The sequence below is a fragment of the Tympanuchus pallidicinctus genome, unplaced genomic scaffold, assembly GCF_026119805.1.
Source record: "Tympanuchus pallidicinctus isolate F22 unplaced genomic scaffold, pur_lepc_1.0 scaffold1, whole genome shotgun sequence".
NCBI lineage: Eukaryota > Metazoa > Chordata > Aves > Galliformes > Phasianidae > Tympanuchus > Tympanuchus pallidicinctus.
This window is the reverse complement of record NW_026294618.1, coordinates 712,862-727,449: the sequence shown is the minus strand read 5'-3', so window position 1 is coordinate 727,449 and position 14,588 is coordinate 712,862. Positions and strand designations below refer to the sequence as shown.

The 14,588-nt window shown below is 44.7% G+C and overlaps 1 protein-coding gene across 1 annotated transcript in view; it reads right to left on the bottom strand.

Annotated features, from left to right (window-relative positions):
• PTCHD4 (patched domain containing 4) overlaps window positions 1-14,588 on the bottom strand; it is a 92,665-nt gene that overhangs the window by 67,115 nt on the left and 10,962 nt on the right. The window contains exon 2 of the mRNA XM_052691422.1: window positions 1,835-2,315. Coding sequence (XP_052547382.1) covers window positions 1,835-2,315 — 481 coding nt within the window. The remainder of the gene's footprint in view (window positions 1-1,834; window positions 2,316-14,588) is intronic.

Below are 14,588 nucleotides of genomic sequence, written 5' to 3'. Positions count from 1 at the left end.
CTGGCATCCTGCGAGGTCAAGAGCTTTGCCTGCAGGCTCTGCTTGGTGCTACACAGGAGTGACAACCTGGGGGCAAAGATCCCCAGATTATGTGTCCTGATCACCACAGCCATCTGAAGAGCCACCAGCAGAAGATTAAATACCTGAAGGAAGGTGCTTTTCATTACCTCACAATTCTTTTTTGGCCTTCAGTTCTATTTGCAGCACGAGCAAGGCAGCACCAACTGACACACAACTCCTGACACCAACAAAAAGCTTGCCGTGTTCTGATAATGAGCACGAGTCTTCCCTTTGCCACCGTCCACATTTTCCCTTTCCTGGCACATTAATCTCTTGTTTCTAACTTCACTCAGGTCAGAAATTGGGAACAGACAGAGCAGAGTCAGGCCCCTTCTCCAGTCTTGAAGACAGTAAACATGATCCATATCAATTGATACTCCAAAAACTCCATTTTCCCCCAAACCCCAAGTTGCATTCAAGTCACACCATCTCAGCAAACCACCAAAATTTGCCTTGTTCTTCCCTTTTGCAGCTGGGCTACTGGTCATCCACTGCCTTCTGCTCCCTCCTGCCTTAGCCGGCTGCATCAACGTTGGGTGCAGCACAGAAGGCAGCAGCCTGTGCTGCTGGTGGGGACAGGGATGCGTTAAATGAAGGAAGCGGCAGAAGGTGAGGGATGCACATACCTGCAGGGCTTTTCTTTAGAGAAAGAGGCAAGAGTAGGTTTTTTAAATAGTGAGCATTTTAAGAAAAATATAGGACGCTCCAAACCTTGACTCCATCTTTGCATGCTTAGTTACCTCTCAGTGCAGCAGAGGGCTGTTCTTGGGTGCTATGAACTGACTTTCAAAATGAACTGAAAAGAAGCAGAGTTAATTCCCACAGATAAGATTCTCTAACACCCAAAAGCCAGCAGGAAGCTCAGAGTTATTGCTATCTCTGCTGGGACTCAGCACAGAGCCATAAGGGAGCTTCAGCCTCGCAGTGTGGAGCACCCCTTGCACACATGGCTGTGATTGCACTGAGCACTGCTGCCTCAGTGAGCCATCTGCTACACGCTGCTCTGCTTGCCAGCGTCCCTTCCTTGCAAACTCATTAACCACACAGATGCGCTCAATGTGCTGGAACAGAAATGAGAATGGGAGTAATGAGAACAATTCTCCTGCTAAAAGAACTGCTTTCTACATCTGTTCTTTGACTGCACCTTCCCCTGCCCGGGTGCAGCACAGAGGCAATCTCTGCAACTGATCTCAAACTTTACAAATGGAGGGATTATGCACTACAGATACTGACAGCTTTGCTCACAGCCTGGCAAACACCACAGCTTTCATCTTCTCTCCGCAATAAAGTCCATCAATCTTATTCACACACCAGCCCATTCCCCTCTGCCCCTCAGACAGAGCTGGAAGAGAAACCTTCCTTGGGAAGGATGCTGAAATCTTTCCTCCTCCTTGTCCTCCCATTTTAACCGACCCTTTTGGCCAGCCTCCCATCAAAGTCAGGTCAACACGCATCCGCTTGCTGTGCTGAGCTGACCAGTTTTCAATAACAATTTCTCCTTTGTTTCGTAACCGAGATCAATAAAACTGCCCCTCTCTCATATTGGCCAAGATTCCAGCAACGTCATTCGCTCCTTATTGTTGCTACTGCTTCATTCTATTTCCCTCCCCCCTCCCCCCCTTTTTTTTTTTGGCAAGGCACAGATCAATTTAACAAGATGAAAACGACTTAGAGTTTCACTCAAGGTAAAATCTGCACTTTATAACCCAGGATGTAATTTACAATCCTGTCATTAAGCTCTGTTAATCCTATTATTATGAAGATAAATAATTACCCATAGCGAAGAAAGGGATTCCCAACAGAGTAGAATTATATTTTCCATCAGTAATGAAAAATATCCCTGCCGCAGTGACACTGGAAATACAGATAGTGAGTACTCCCAAGAGTCCCAGGAAAGGTTTGCTACGCAGGCAGTCCTTCATGGAGCTCGAGAGGGTAGCAGTCAGGAGGATCAGCATCAGGCTCACCAAAATCTTGCCCCTGGCCAAGAGACTGGTCTGGTGGAAGTCCTTCCAGAGGCTGAAGGACGCCAGCGAGTAGAGCTGCAGATCTTGGTGATCCAGCTGCATCTTGTGCATCAGTTTACAGAATTCACTCTCCCACTTCTCCCCAATGAGGTCCTGGGTGACAGAGCCATACGTTTGGAGGTAGTAAGTGATTTGGATGGCTCTGGCTGATTTGACTCTCTGGTCCTTGCTGTTGGGCACTTCCATGACCCCTCCAAGCTGGTGGCCAATAAAACTGCTCCTTCCATCCTGGGAGGGAAAGTAAAAAGATGAGCATGTGGTTATCCTGCGCAAGAGGTATCACAGCGATACTGATTGGCTCTGCCTTTCTGTCACAGACAGGCTGAGAGCTTGACACAAAGGCCACTGCATTCAATAGGAGCCATGCCTTTCACTTCAGTGGGCTTTTGGTCACGTCCCTGTGCCTGCCACATCTCTCTCTTTGTTTCTCACTCATTACATTCTCACTTGCAATTCTGTGCTGCAGTTCAGGGACTGCCCAGATATCCACTGCAGTCCCAGACGCTCGGGGACCAAAATGTTGCATGCAAGCTCCTCACCCCAAGGGAGAAAATCATTTTTCCACATTTTAACTGTGACAGAAAACAACAGAAGTTTGCTGTAAGGATCAGTTTCTGGAAGACTCGCTATTTCCTGACACTCAGAAAACTGCCTCAACAAGTTGGAAATGTACAGAAAATGAGGCCGGAGGTCCTCAGTACAGATGAAAATGTAGGTGGATCCACAAAGTTTGATGGTTACTCTGTCTCTAGAACAACATCATTAAAATCAGACTTTGAACTGCTTGTTTGAGATTTCACGGATTTCTATTGGAGATACAGAAGTAGAAAGTACCTTAATCCTTGATTTAGCTATAATTATATACATACATCTTTCAAGAATATAAAACATATCTGGTCTTACTTATTTCAGTGCATGCTAGGACATAAAGACTCCATGACAATCAATGAAGGACACGTGTGGTGTACACAGAATCAGCCCCCATCTATTTGCCAGATCAGACCATTCTTTTGTTGACTTGTCTGATCCCATTTAATTTTTTTTTCTGTCTCTTTGTTTGCTTGTTTTTTTTGTTTTTTGTTTTGGTAAGGTTTTTTTGTTGTTGTTGTTGTTTTGGTTTGGTTTGACTTTGAAACAATAAGATTTGTTAGCCACTGGTTATTCTAGTTCTGTAGAATAACTGTGATCTGCCCCTTTCAATCAGGGGAAACTCATGTGGATTTAAACTATCAAACCTCATTGCAAACTGAGGAAGAGAACCCAGTAGATTGGATAAAAATGTCCTAACACAAGTAGTCTTTTTGAGCAAAATAACCCAAAAGCCAGGGATTAAATGCCTGCTGCGCACCAAATAACAACATTTCATGGTTTTTCCCCCTCCTAATTGGATTAAAAGTTCTCAGTTTACTTTTGTGCTTAATGCAAATATGTCTAAAATTCTCAAAATATGCCAAACATTATGCAGCAGTGAGGTCATGTGAGACAATACTCTGCAAAAAATGGGAATGAGCTTCAGCTTGGGAAATGCTCCACCCTACACACACATGGAAGGAACCACCTGCAACCCCAGAAGCGCCTGGGGAAGGTGTCAAACATCGACCAAGCCCTACATTAACCATTTCTAGAGACAGCTTCCTCTCAATGCTGCGTTTTCCATCCCAAGGAAGAAGCAGAGAAGCACGGTACCAGGTTTCATGAAACTCAGTTGTGGTACATCTGCTCACAGAGCCCATAAATATCAGAAACTGAGAGACACTGCTCAAAATGCACAACAAACCCACCTCGTCTTGTCTCTGGTACACAAGCAGGCAGTTCTCCCCCTGAATTTCCTGACTACGCCTGCTTGAAGGCAGGAGCTTATGCTGCTTCCAGCATGTGCCCAGGGAACACGACAAAGTGCTTTTCAGAAGTCCATTTTTTTCCTATTCCCAGTTGTTATTTCCTATTGAAATAATGGCTTCTGGCGAGGTATTCTGGCACCAGCCAACAGACAAGGTGATTTGCAGTCTGATGCCAGCTTCTCAAATCACCTGAAGCCTCATTAAAATCATCATCTAGGCAGAAGCTGCTGGTTGGAGGGGCAGCTGGTGCTCTTCAGGACCAAAAAATCCTCCTCTCTGCCTTCATCGTACTAGAAACCTATTTTAATTCATTATTCCTACTTCTTTCTTTTTTCCTAAGGAGAGTCACACCAACACTCTCACTCACAAAGGGTTTCTTTCCGAGCTGGCAGTTCAGGCTTGAGCAATGCAGTCCCTGCTAACATCAGATGCAGCTCCACAGCTGAAAATCCCCTTTGGCATAGCTTAGAAATTTTAGGAAGAAATGCCATATTTCCTCAGCATATATGCAGCGTCGACATTCAGATGATTTCAGCCACTGCAGGATACCTCAGCAGCACAGTTCCCACCTCAGACAACGGGCTGCAAGTCAGATCTCATTGATTGGCTATGCAGCACGCACCACAAGGTTATGGGAAACTTAGTGCTGACCATCTGCCTTCCTCTGTGCAAAGAGCACCCAGTGACGGCAGCGCTTCGAAAGAGGCATCAGAGCAGGCACCAATAAATCACATTCTGCTGTATCTCCCACGAGGCAGAAGCTAACAGCTATTTGTTACACTGATGTGCAGTAGGGCACCTGGCTCCTGTGGCAGCAAAATAGAGAGTTTCAGAGGGAGCTGAGGAAATCACAGATGCTGAGTTGCTTTGAGGTCATTTTGCCCATCTCCTTCCCTCCGAAGGTGTCCTACGTGAGTGTTCTGCCTTTGATACTTTTATAGCATGTAGACACGTGTCTGCCACCGTGGCACTTGGAGAACAGACCCTTTTCTAACACAGCTCACATGCTGGCTTTCTCTAAAGCTCCTAGAGAAACAAAGGTTTGGACAGCTCTGACACATCAATGGTGACAAGCTCAGCAAGAAATAAAGGTGTGAAATATACTGTCACTCGTTCTATTTTGCAGATAGGGACTGAAGTACAGGAAAATGATGACCCAGGACGGGCACCATAACCTTTCCAGGAGCCCCAAGGGCAGACACACAGGAAAGCAGACACCACAAATAGAGCACTAATGATGCTTATTGGCTGTAGAACATTTTACATCCTTGTACTTCCAGATCAGCTGCAAAACAACATAGCTGTCTTCAGCAAGGTCATAGCACGACTGGAGCCTGAATTTCAGGTTCCCCGTGTGTCTTCATTTTCTTTCATTTTATTTATTTACATATTTTTATGTCTAATGTCTCTCTTCTTCCAGAAGGTAAAAAAGACCATGGTGATGGCAGACAATTCTTTTCAGATCTGAGCGTGTTTAAAAATGGTATAAAATTTAACTGACTTGCTAAGACATGCAATATTTGGCCCTTCAACAGGGCCAAGCAGTGGTCTTTGCTTCAGTGGAAGCTAATGGCTTTGCTCACTCCCTTCTATCTTTCTGGATAGCCTGAAGCTATTTGATAGGATTTTACAGGTTGAAAACAGCTGCTACTACTGAGCGAGGTATCTTTTATGAGTGTTAACACACGCACAGACCTCTTGTAAATTCAGCCTAGAGGGCACCAGCTATGGTCCCTTCCTACTAAATTGCAATGCGACCCTTTTCCCAGACTCCCATACCTGATCCTACATGATCTCTGCCCACTGTTGTGCCCATCCTGCGCAAAACATCTGCCTGAAGGACACTGACCTCCACCAGCTTCTCTCTTCCAGGGAAAAATGGGAGATATCAGGTATTTTTAAGTGGTGAAAACAGTGTCATTTCCTCTCACCACCCTGCTTAGTGGAGCCAGGCCTGGAAAAAGATTCAACATTTGTTCCAGATTCCCAGTGAGGAGGTGAGCAGTCCTCGCGCCCTGCTGCTGGGTCACTCCCATTCTCAGCACCTTCACAGTGCCTTGGGCAGCCAGGGCCTCACTGTACTTATTTGTTTCTGCTTTAACTGGTACCTCTAATCAGATGGAGTGATAGATAATTACCAAGCTGCTTTATAGCAGACATGATTCTTAAGGACACAATTTGTTGGTGGACTTGAGAGTGTTATGCTGACTCCAACGTAAATAAATCTGTGACTGTGATTCAGAGTAATGCTAGAATAGACCATGCAAGTTAAACTCTGTTTGACCTCGAAATCTAAAAAATACTCTACAGAAGGCAGCCAGAGTCATCTGCTGAAGCATACTGTGTGATAAACTTCCTAATGAGATCAGTGCAGCAGTTGCTTGCCATGATAGGGACATTCCTACTCCACCATAGGAAGTATTATGCCAGAACCCACTCAGGTAAGGATGACGTTGGTTACTGTAGTTCAACTAAGGTTTTCCAAGTAGAACAAAAACAAACAATAGAACACCAACAACATAAAGAAAAACACATAATCTGTCCTTTGAAATACGATTTAAGATATTGGGTTGCTTCTCTAAACTTACTGTAAAGCCTTGGAGGCAGTATTTTTGCCTTCACCAAATGGATATCTCTGTCTCTGCCCCTATTATGGTCATCTGTGCAGACCTTGTATGAGCTGATCTCAGTTGTAAAGCCACCGATTGCCACCAATTCCTGGAGCATTCCAGTGTAACCATTTTCCTGCTGTGAGCTGTGTCAGTGCTGTTGCACAACAACGTGACTGCTGCTGTGCTTGTCTCTGAGTGCTGCTCTTCCAAACAACTGCAGACACAGTGTTCAGAACCAGCCATCCCCAAAGGCAGCAGATGGGAGGAACTTCCACACCCCAGCTGAGTGGGGGCAGGAGTGCAGCGATGGCCAGGTTGGCTCAGCAAAAACAAAATGTAGTGGAATGATGATGAGAAGATATCCAGGAAACAATCCTGCAGGTCTCTATGACAGTATTTACAATCATTCAGAAACTGTGACATTCAGCTCATTAGTTAGTCAACCAGATTAATTCTGTAAGCATGGGGACGAGGCTGGCACATACAGAGGAGTACCCGCGCCATTCCAAGGTTTGAGTTGAAAACAAACTTTCCCTCTGCAGGTCTCTCTCCATTTCCTGTAGAGCTACAAGCTAAGAAGCCAGCTGTGGACAAAGCACCTTAACTGATCTGTACTGCCATCCCTGCCGTGGTTTTAGGAGCATGACATGTATCCAAATGACCACCAGGAATCCTGCACCTCTCTCTGATGGGTCTGGGCTTGTGCTCCTTTCTTTTACTGCTTTGGGTTTTCTAGCTTTCAGTCATCATTTGGAAAGAGACAAGAACAGGAGAAAAGTATTTCAAGAGATTGATGTATCCTAGGATTAATAACAGAGAATGAGAATCCTAACCCAGATCCTTTCAAGTAAATCAGATTATGGATGAATTCATACGGGTGTAATGGCAAAACGTGATTGCTATTAGAGATTTCATCTTTTATGTGCAGGAGATTCAATACTCCTTTACTCTCAAGGTTAAACTCCTACTTGTTCCATGTTAGATCCCACTCAGTTCCTCTTGGAACTAGTGCCCAGCTCAGTTCTGGTTTAGCTTTGTCCCTGGTTGATTTAACCTGTGCTAAGCACACAACGGGGTCCTTACAACAGTATCCATGCTGGCTGTGACTACATGCCACCCCACACTGGGAAGGGTATTACTGGAACACAGGCATTACTGGCAGAGCAAAGAGGACTGCAGACACTGGGAAATAGTTTTGGGGCATGGCTGACCTATCTGCCTTTCAGTTCTCCCCTCCACCAGGCACAGGCAGCAGGAGGAGATGCTGCACCCCAGCCCTGTGGGATGGATGAAGGGTTGTGAGTTGGATGCTGGCTTTGGGTGTGCAGAGGTTCGCTCCTTAGGAAAAGACTGGTGGGGGCTGGGTCAGAACAACTTGCTGTCGGTGACATGAGTTTGCCTTCCCCAGGGGCTTTGTGTTAGAAAGACCTCTCAGATCATGCCTGGGCATGGATGTGTAAAGTGAGCAGGTCAATCTTAAAGTGCTGCTATCCTCTTGTCTCCAGCAGGTGCAGAGCCACAGATCCCTCCACACTGGTCTATTGTCCTTCGAGTTTGTGCTCTGTCCTCTTCACTTCAGCAAGCACTGAAAGCAGTCAGCCCAGGCTCAGCACTCTGCATTTAACAGCCTCTACCTATCAGTGCAGCTTCTCTGCTAAAAAAGCAAAATGTCGGGCTGCACTCCAGCACCCTGGCTGCTTAATCCACCGTGATGAAGGATGACTGAAAAAAGAACCACCTCAGACCAGCAGTTTCCTCAGCCCATCCACAAATGCATTTGTGTCCAAGGGATGGCTTTGTGTGTGGAGCTGTGTGGGGAGGTTTCAGCCTAGGAGCCTTTCCAGTTCTAGGGGTCCCCCTTTTGGCCTGGAGAAGATACAGGAATTTCCTTCAAAACTTCTATCCAAGGGTAGAAGTCCTTCCACCTTGGAAGGTGAAGAAGGTGGCTTCTTCATGCCACCAAACAGAACAGTAGTCATATTTTTCATCTATTCAAACTTTGCTATATGATAGTATTCTGCAATGAGGTGCCACGTAGCTTTAGGATTTCTGCATTTTATGGCACAGTTGCAGCCCTCCAGTTGTACAAACTGGGACCATTTCTAAGCCTCTGTCAGGTGCTCAGCCATGAAGAATTTGGCTAGCCAGATCTCACTTTAAGAACTGAGCCTTCTCCCCTTTTCTTGCACATAGCTACTGCTCATTCCAAAGGATTTTCTTTATGTCAAGAGAAATGTAGGAATGAATCATGAGGGAGGGAGCACTGGCCTGAGGGAAATGTGCAAAACAAGTGTTTGGATATGTACCACTAACTTATCACACATATGCAGGCATGTCTAGGAAGAACACATTTTCCATCTTCCACATTTGGCAAACTCCAGGAATCTAGAGCATGAATATTTTATATAGAAGAACACTTCATATAAATTCTGATTTCATCTGCAGCTTAAAGTCAATACCAAAAATATTCTAACAAAAGCAAGAAAATGGCAAATTGTGTAAGAAGGTAAGAAATGCTTTTTTTTTTTGGTGCAGGCCAGTGGTCCATCTAGTCCAATAGTCATGATTAAGGCATGATACACCAAGATTGAGTCTTCTATAATACGGCTGGAAGATGTCCTTGAGGGCCCAATGGATATTGTGGATCTCCTCCTGCACTTTAATAGAAGTGTGAAGCGAAATATAGGAAGGGGAGAAAGAGCAGAGCTGTTAACAAAGAGGTCTTTCTCCCAAATGCAGGGATTTGAATGCAATTGGCAACTAAGTGTAATTAAGATTAATGAATTAAAGCCGTCCTGTCCCCAGTGACAGCCAAGAGAATTTTGTGATTTCAAAATCCACGTGGATATAAACAGGACAATATTCCACCAGAATGCTTTCTGCTACTGATGTTGGCTAGATCTTAAAGCTTTCCTGAAGTCCATAGAGTTGGAGTCCAAACAAGAAACCAATTCCTCAAGTAAAAAAGCAAAAAGACAGCAGAAAACACTGAAAATCAATAATACCTCCTTTCCTCCCTTCCTTATCTATCAACAAAAGCAGAAAGGAACAAAACCGTACAACTTTGCCATGCACTCTTACAACCAAGCAGAACTATTACTTGGGGCAATAATTGTCCCAAAAGGAAACCCAGAAAGAGGTCATGGGTTGTGCTGGAAGGTCTGTGGGTCCCCAGGCTTTGTGAGCATCCCGCTGTGCACCTCCCCTAGGTGTTCTCCCCACATTGATTTGCCCAACACAGACAAGAAACAGGGAGAAAAGCTGACAAGGGGCAAAAGGATTTGGGCTGCCTGGTTTTATTTCTTCATTGGATGGAAATATGAAAAAATAAACAGTGGAGAAAAAGAAGTGGGGAGTAAAGTAGATCTTCAGGATTCTCTTAAGCTCTTACAATCTGAAGATTCAATAATGACTCAGGAAAGAGTTCTTTTTTTCTTTTTAAATTATGTTTTATGTTGGCAAACATCTCTTTAATTTTCTCTGGTCTCTGCTCTACCCCGTTCCTCTGGGGGCCGGCAGCCAAAGTACTGAAAGTCTGTGATAATGCTTTATCAAAGGCGAGGCAGAAAGAAGAGCTGGAAATCACAGAGCTAAGTGTGGTGCAGCAAGATCTGGAGGCCAGCACGATTCCGAGGTCCGCTGCCATCTGTAGCGTGCCCTCAGCTCAGCCCAGCTCTGAGGCAGGGCGCAGTTTGCTCCCATCCAAAGCCCGTCCAGCAGCTGCCACACTTGCAGCACTGCACAGAGAAGCTGTGCTCGGGAACATCATGCTCTCCTGAAAATTCCTCCCTTTTTTGTGGCATCAGTTTCACCTCTTTCTTTTTTTTTATTATATTCTCTCAAATTTGACATTGTGAACCATTTCTCTACTTGAAGCACTCCTCCTTCCCTCCAGCACAGTCTTTTAACGAGTTTGGCCATTTGGAAGCTGGACTGACCCAAAAAATACCTCATTTCAGATGGCTTTGGGTCTTTCTTTTCCTGAGGTTGCACCTGAATCTGGAAAGGGATAGTGGGCAGAAGGCGTTCCGGGCAGGTATTCATGCATTAAAATATAACTTCTGCTGTGATTTTGGGTCTGCATAGGAGATTGCTGACTCCCACCCACCTAATGTATTTTGGAATTCAGTTCAAGGTTCTTCACTCCCACGTATGAGTATCAGCTGCTAGCTCCTATATTTGAAAATCTTCCTCAAGATCGCCTGGTAAAGAATGCCCTTCTTGATAAAATCTTTTGTTCATAGCAGTTCATAACACTGGTTATGAAAGTAGTGTCTAATGATTCTCTAATATGTTTTCCTTAATTCTTATTCCTGTACAAAAAAGAAAATAAGCTCATGGCACGATCTGCCATTTGGGTTTCTCCTCGCCTCCCATCAATGCAGATATCCCTCATGGGATGTTAGCTGACATTACTACAAGGCTTCAACAAGGCTGGAGAAGGGCTTGGAGAATGTGGCCTATGGGGAGAGACTGAAGGAACTGGGGCTGTTTGGGCTGGGGAAGAGGAGGCTGAGGGGAGACCTGATTGCTCTCTGCCAGTACCTGAAAGTGAGTGCAGCAGAGCGGGGTTGGTCTCTGCTCACTGGTGACAGGACGAGGGGAAATGGCCTCAAGTGGTGCCAGGGGAGGTTGAGGTTGGATGCCAGGAAACACTTGTGTACAGAAAGGGCTGCTCAGCACTGCCATGGGCTGACAGGGAGGTGGTGGAGTCCCCATCCCTGGCTGTGTTTCAAACCGTTTGGATGTGGTGCTCAGGGCCATGATTTAGCGGAGGGCTGGTAGAGTTGGGCTGGGATGGTTGGGCTGCGGTTGGACTCCGTGATCTTTAAAGTCTTTTCCAACCTGAGCTGCTCTGTGGTTCTGATTCTACGATTACAGGGCCAGCAGCTCTTTACCTTTTTCAGCCATGCTCTGTGGTGCCACTCACACTGCCTCAGATGGCACGGAGAATATTTGCACTGAGAAGTAAGCAGTAGCAAGCTGAACAATTTGCATCATTTTGCTGCAGCATATGCACTGCTGAGGCCTGAGAGGATGCACACAAGGTCTCAGTGCCGACCACAGTTTCTGGTGACCTTAAGGTTCTGGCATGGCTGCAGGCCCTGCTGTGCAGGGCGCTAGGCCGATGCACATCTGGAGAAGCTGCCTGTCTTTTTGGTTGATGCTGGAGTTTCCTTAGCTGCTGTATTTTGTGATATGAATGGGTGGTGAAGGGTCCCATCCCCCTCCTTCCTGAGCCTTTCCAAGTGTAGGAGCAGCAGATTTCTGTGGCATTTTGTGAACTGAACTAGAAAACTGATCTGTGTTTATATAAACTAAATGTGAACTAAAATAAAACACAAAGAAGATAATTTCAAAAAGCTTTAACTCCTTCCTGGCTGCCGGCTGGTTTGGGATTTCTGTAATTCTCGTGCTCAAAGCCCACAGTTTTGTGGCAGTGTCAGCTCTGCAACACCTGAATGGTTCTCAAGGTGGCTGCTCTTCACGGCAGGGTGTTTGTCCTTCCATGTGCGCTCACAGCTGCTATTCATTCCAAGCAAGGTTACTGATTTGGATGTGCCTTTTCAACCAGAACAAGACTCAACACATGGAAAGTCAAAGTTTAGTGTTGAAGCCCCAAAGAAACCTGCCAAATCAGAAACATTAGGGCCCCTGGGCTGCCTGCTGAGCTGGGGCAGAAACATGGGCCTTTCGGTATCCAAAGGGAGGAAAGGAGGGGACAGAACCTTCAGCAGGGTGTGGGGATAGAACAAGGGAAATAGCTTCAAATTAAAGAGGGTCGATTTAAGTTAGACATAAGGGAAAAACTGTCTTCAGTGAGGGTGGTGAGGCACTGGAACAGGTTGCCCAGTGATGTGGAAGCCCCATCCCTGGAGACTGTCAAAGCCAGGCTGGATCAGGCCCTGGGCAACCTGATGTAGCTGTGGTGTCCCTGTGCAGCGCAGGGAGTTGGGCTGATGGCCATCAGAGCTCCCTTCCAACTCTGAGGATTTTCCGATTCTAAGGTAACAAATCATTTTCCCCACATAGACCTCAAAGGCATTTTAAAGTTAAGTTAATATAATACATGTTAAAAAAAAAAATCCCTGGAGTGTAAAGTGATTTTACAATTTATAGTAATACAATCTGTTCGAAAAGATTTGTATTCTGGCAAGAAAAGTAAGATTTGGCCTTGTAATTTAAAAGAAAAATGTTGTAGATGATGGGACTTTAGATGTGGTAATCTCAACACCATTTTGTGGTAATCTTGACACCGTTGGATTGTAATGAAATAAATATTTAGGGGAAAATCCAATAAAGTAAGCCAAAGTATAATCAGAGGGAAAAGTACTTCCAGAGAACAGAATCTCAGCTTTTATCTTCAGAGTGCTCTACAAAATCATAGTCTCACTTATGCAATAAACCACCATTATCTGGCAACATATGGTGCAGGAGGCTGGCAATTAATTCGAGTCCTTCTGGTGGAAGACAATTCCTTACTCAGATTTTAGACCTTTTGCAGCCGTCTGATAATAAATTCCATAGAAATCTTCCTAAGCCTTGTCAGAGATTTGGCATGAGACAAAGCTGCAGTGGGAACGAGAAGAGACCTTGGATTTCCCCATGAAATGATGCTGGGCACTTTTCTCTCAAGTCAGTGCAGATGTGGATTACTCCCTCGACCATCCAGAAGCACTTCACCTGACATGAATCTTTGCTGAAATGTTCTCCAGATTTAGTAAATTCACATACTTATGGAAATTTGATGTGACTTTTTTATTTCAAATGATTGTATAGTGGAATTCAGCTATGTAATTTTCACCAGCTGAAAGGTAAAAGCATAATTGAAACATTCTCCCTCATCTATGATGTCTCCTGAGAGCAAGTTCATTTCTTCCTGCTGTAGCGGTTAAAAAAAGTGAAATGCATTGCTTCTGGAGATTCATCATTTCCTTCTCTCACTACACGCTGGGGCCAGTTTAATTTAGATGATGGAAAGGACTCGAAGCAGGAGAAACAACTCCTGACTTTGGTATTTAGGATGAGTTTCCCTACCATGGGTCTTCATATGTGCTACAACCCAGCACTCACATCATGCACTCTTAGTGGCCCAAACTGTCTGTGTAGACTTGACCATCCCCTGTAGCCATGAAGTTGTGAGCACTGGTGAAGGAGGAATGCTCTGACTCCACAACCTATTTCACCATGTGACTTGTGGCACTGCTGGTGCTGCAGTCATGCTCAATTTGGTCAAAAAGCAACACAAGGGATCCAGATATTTTTGAACTATCCTGTTCAGATGAGTTTTAAGACTGTCTGCTACAAGAACTTTTCTCAGCGCAACCAGAATCTCATTAATGAATAACAAAGTTCCACAGGAACAACACAGAGTCAGTTTGTAACATCAGGCTTATGAAGATTTTAAGTGCTGGGGAAAAATGCTTAACACGGCAGAACAGCTAGAAGGCTGGCCCACCAAAAATCCACAGTCAGCAGAAAAATCCAGAAGAAAACTGGTTTCATTTAAAAAATTCAAAGTATGGAGTGAAATTTGTCCTGCAGAACTTGGTCTCCAAGATGAATGATGAATGACAACACTGAGTAGTGAAATTTCCATACTTGCCAAGAAGTCTCAGAATCAGAAGTAAAACCGTGTGCCCTTTCCATAGGGAATGCAAAATCTTTAACATCAATTCTGTCCTTGACCTTGGTCACATCACTTGAGCACTGTATCTTCAATGCAATGTTTGTGAAACTCAGCTAATAGGAATCTGTTTCAAGGGACACAGGTTGCCCTGTGAGGACAGAACGTAACTAAAACTCTTCAGAATCTTGTTTTATTTTCTGATCAGGTCCATAACTGCTCCAGTTCTGTCTGTGTAAATTCAGCTGCTACAGACAACTCTTTGTTTAATATTATCTGTGAATTCCATTTCCATGCAATTCAATTCTACTTCTCAGTAATTAATAGAGATGTTAGATGAGACCAGATCTAACAAGAATTCTCAAGATACCCTAGCAAGATGCCTTCCATAAACTTGTTCTGTTTTCATTTATCATGATTC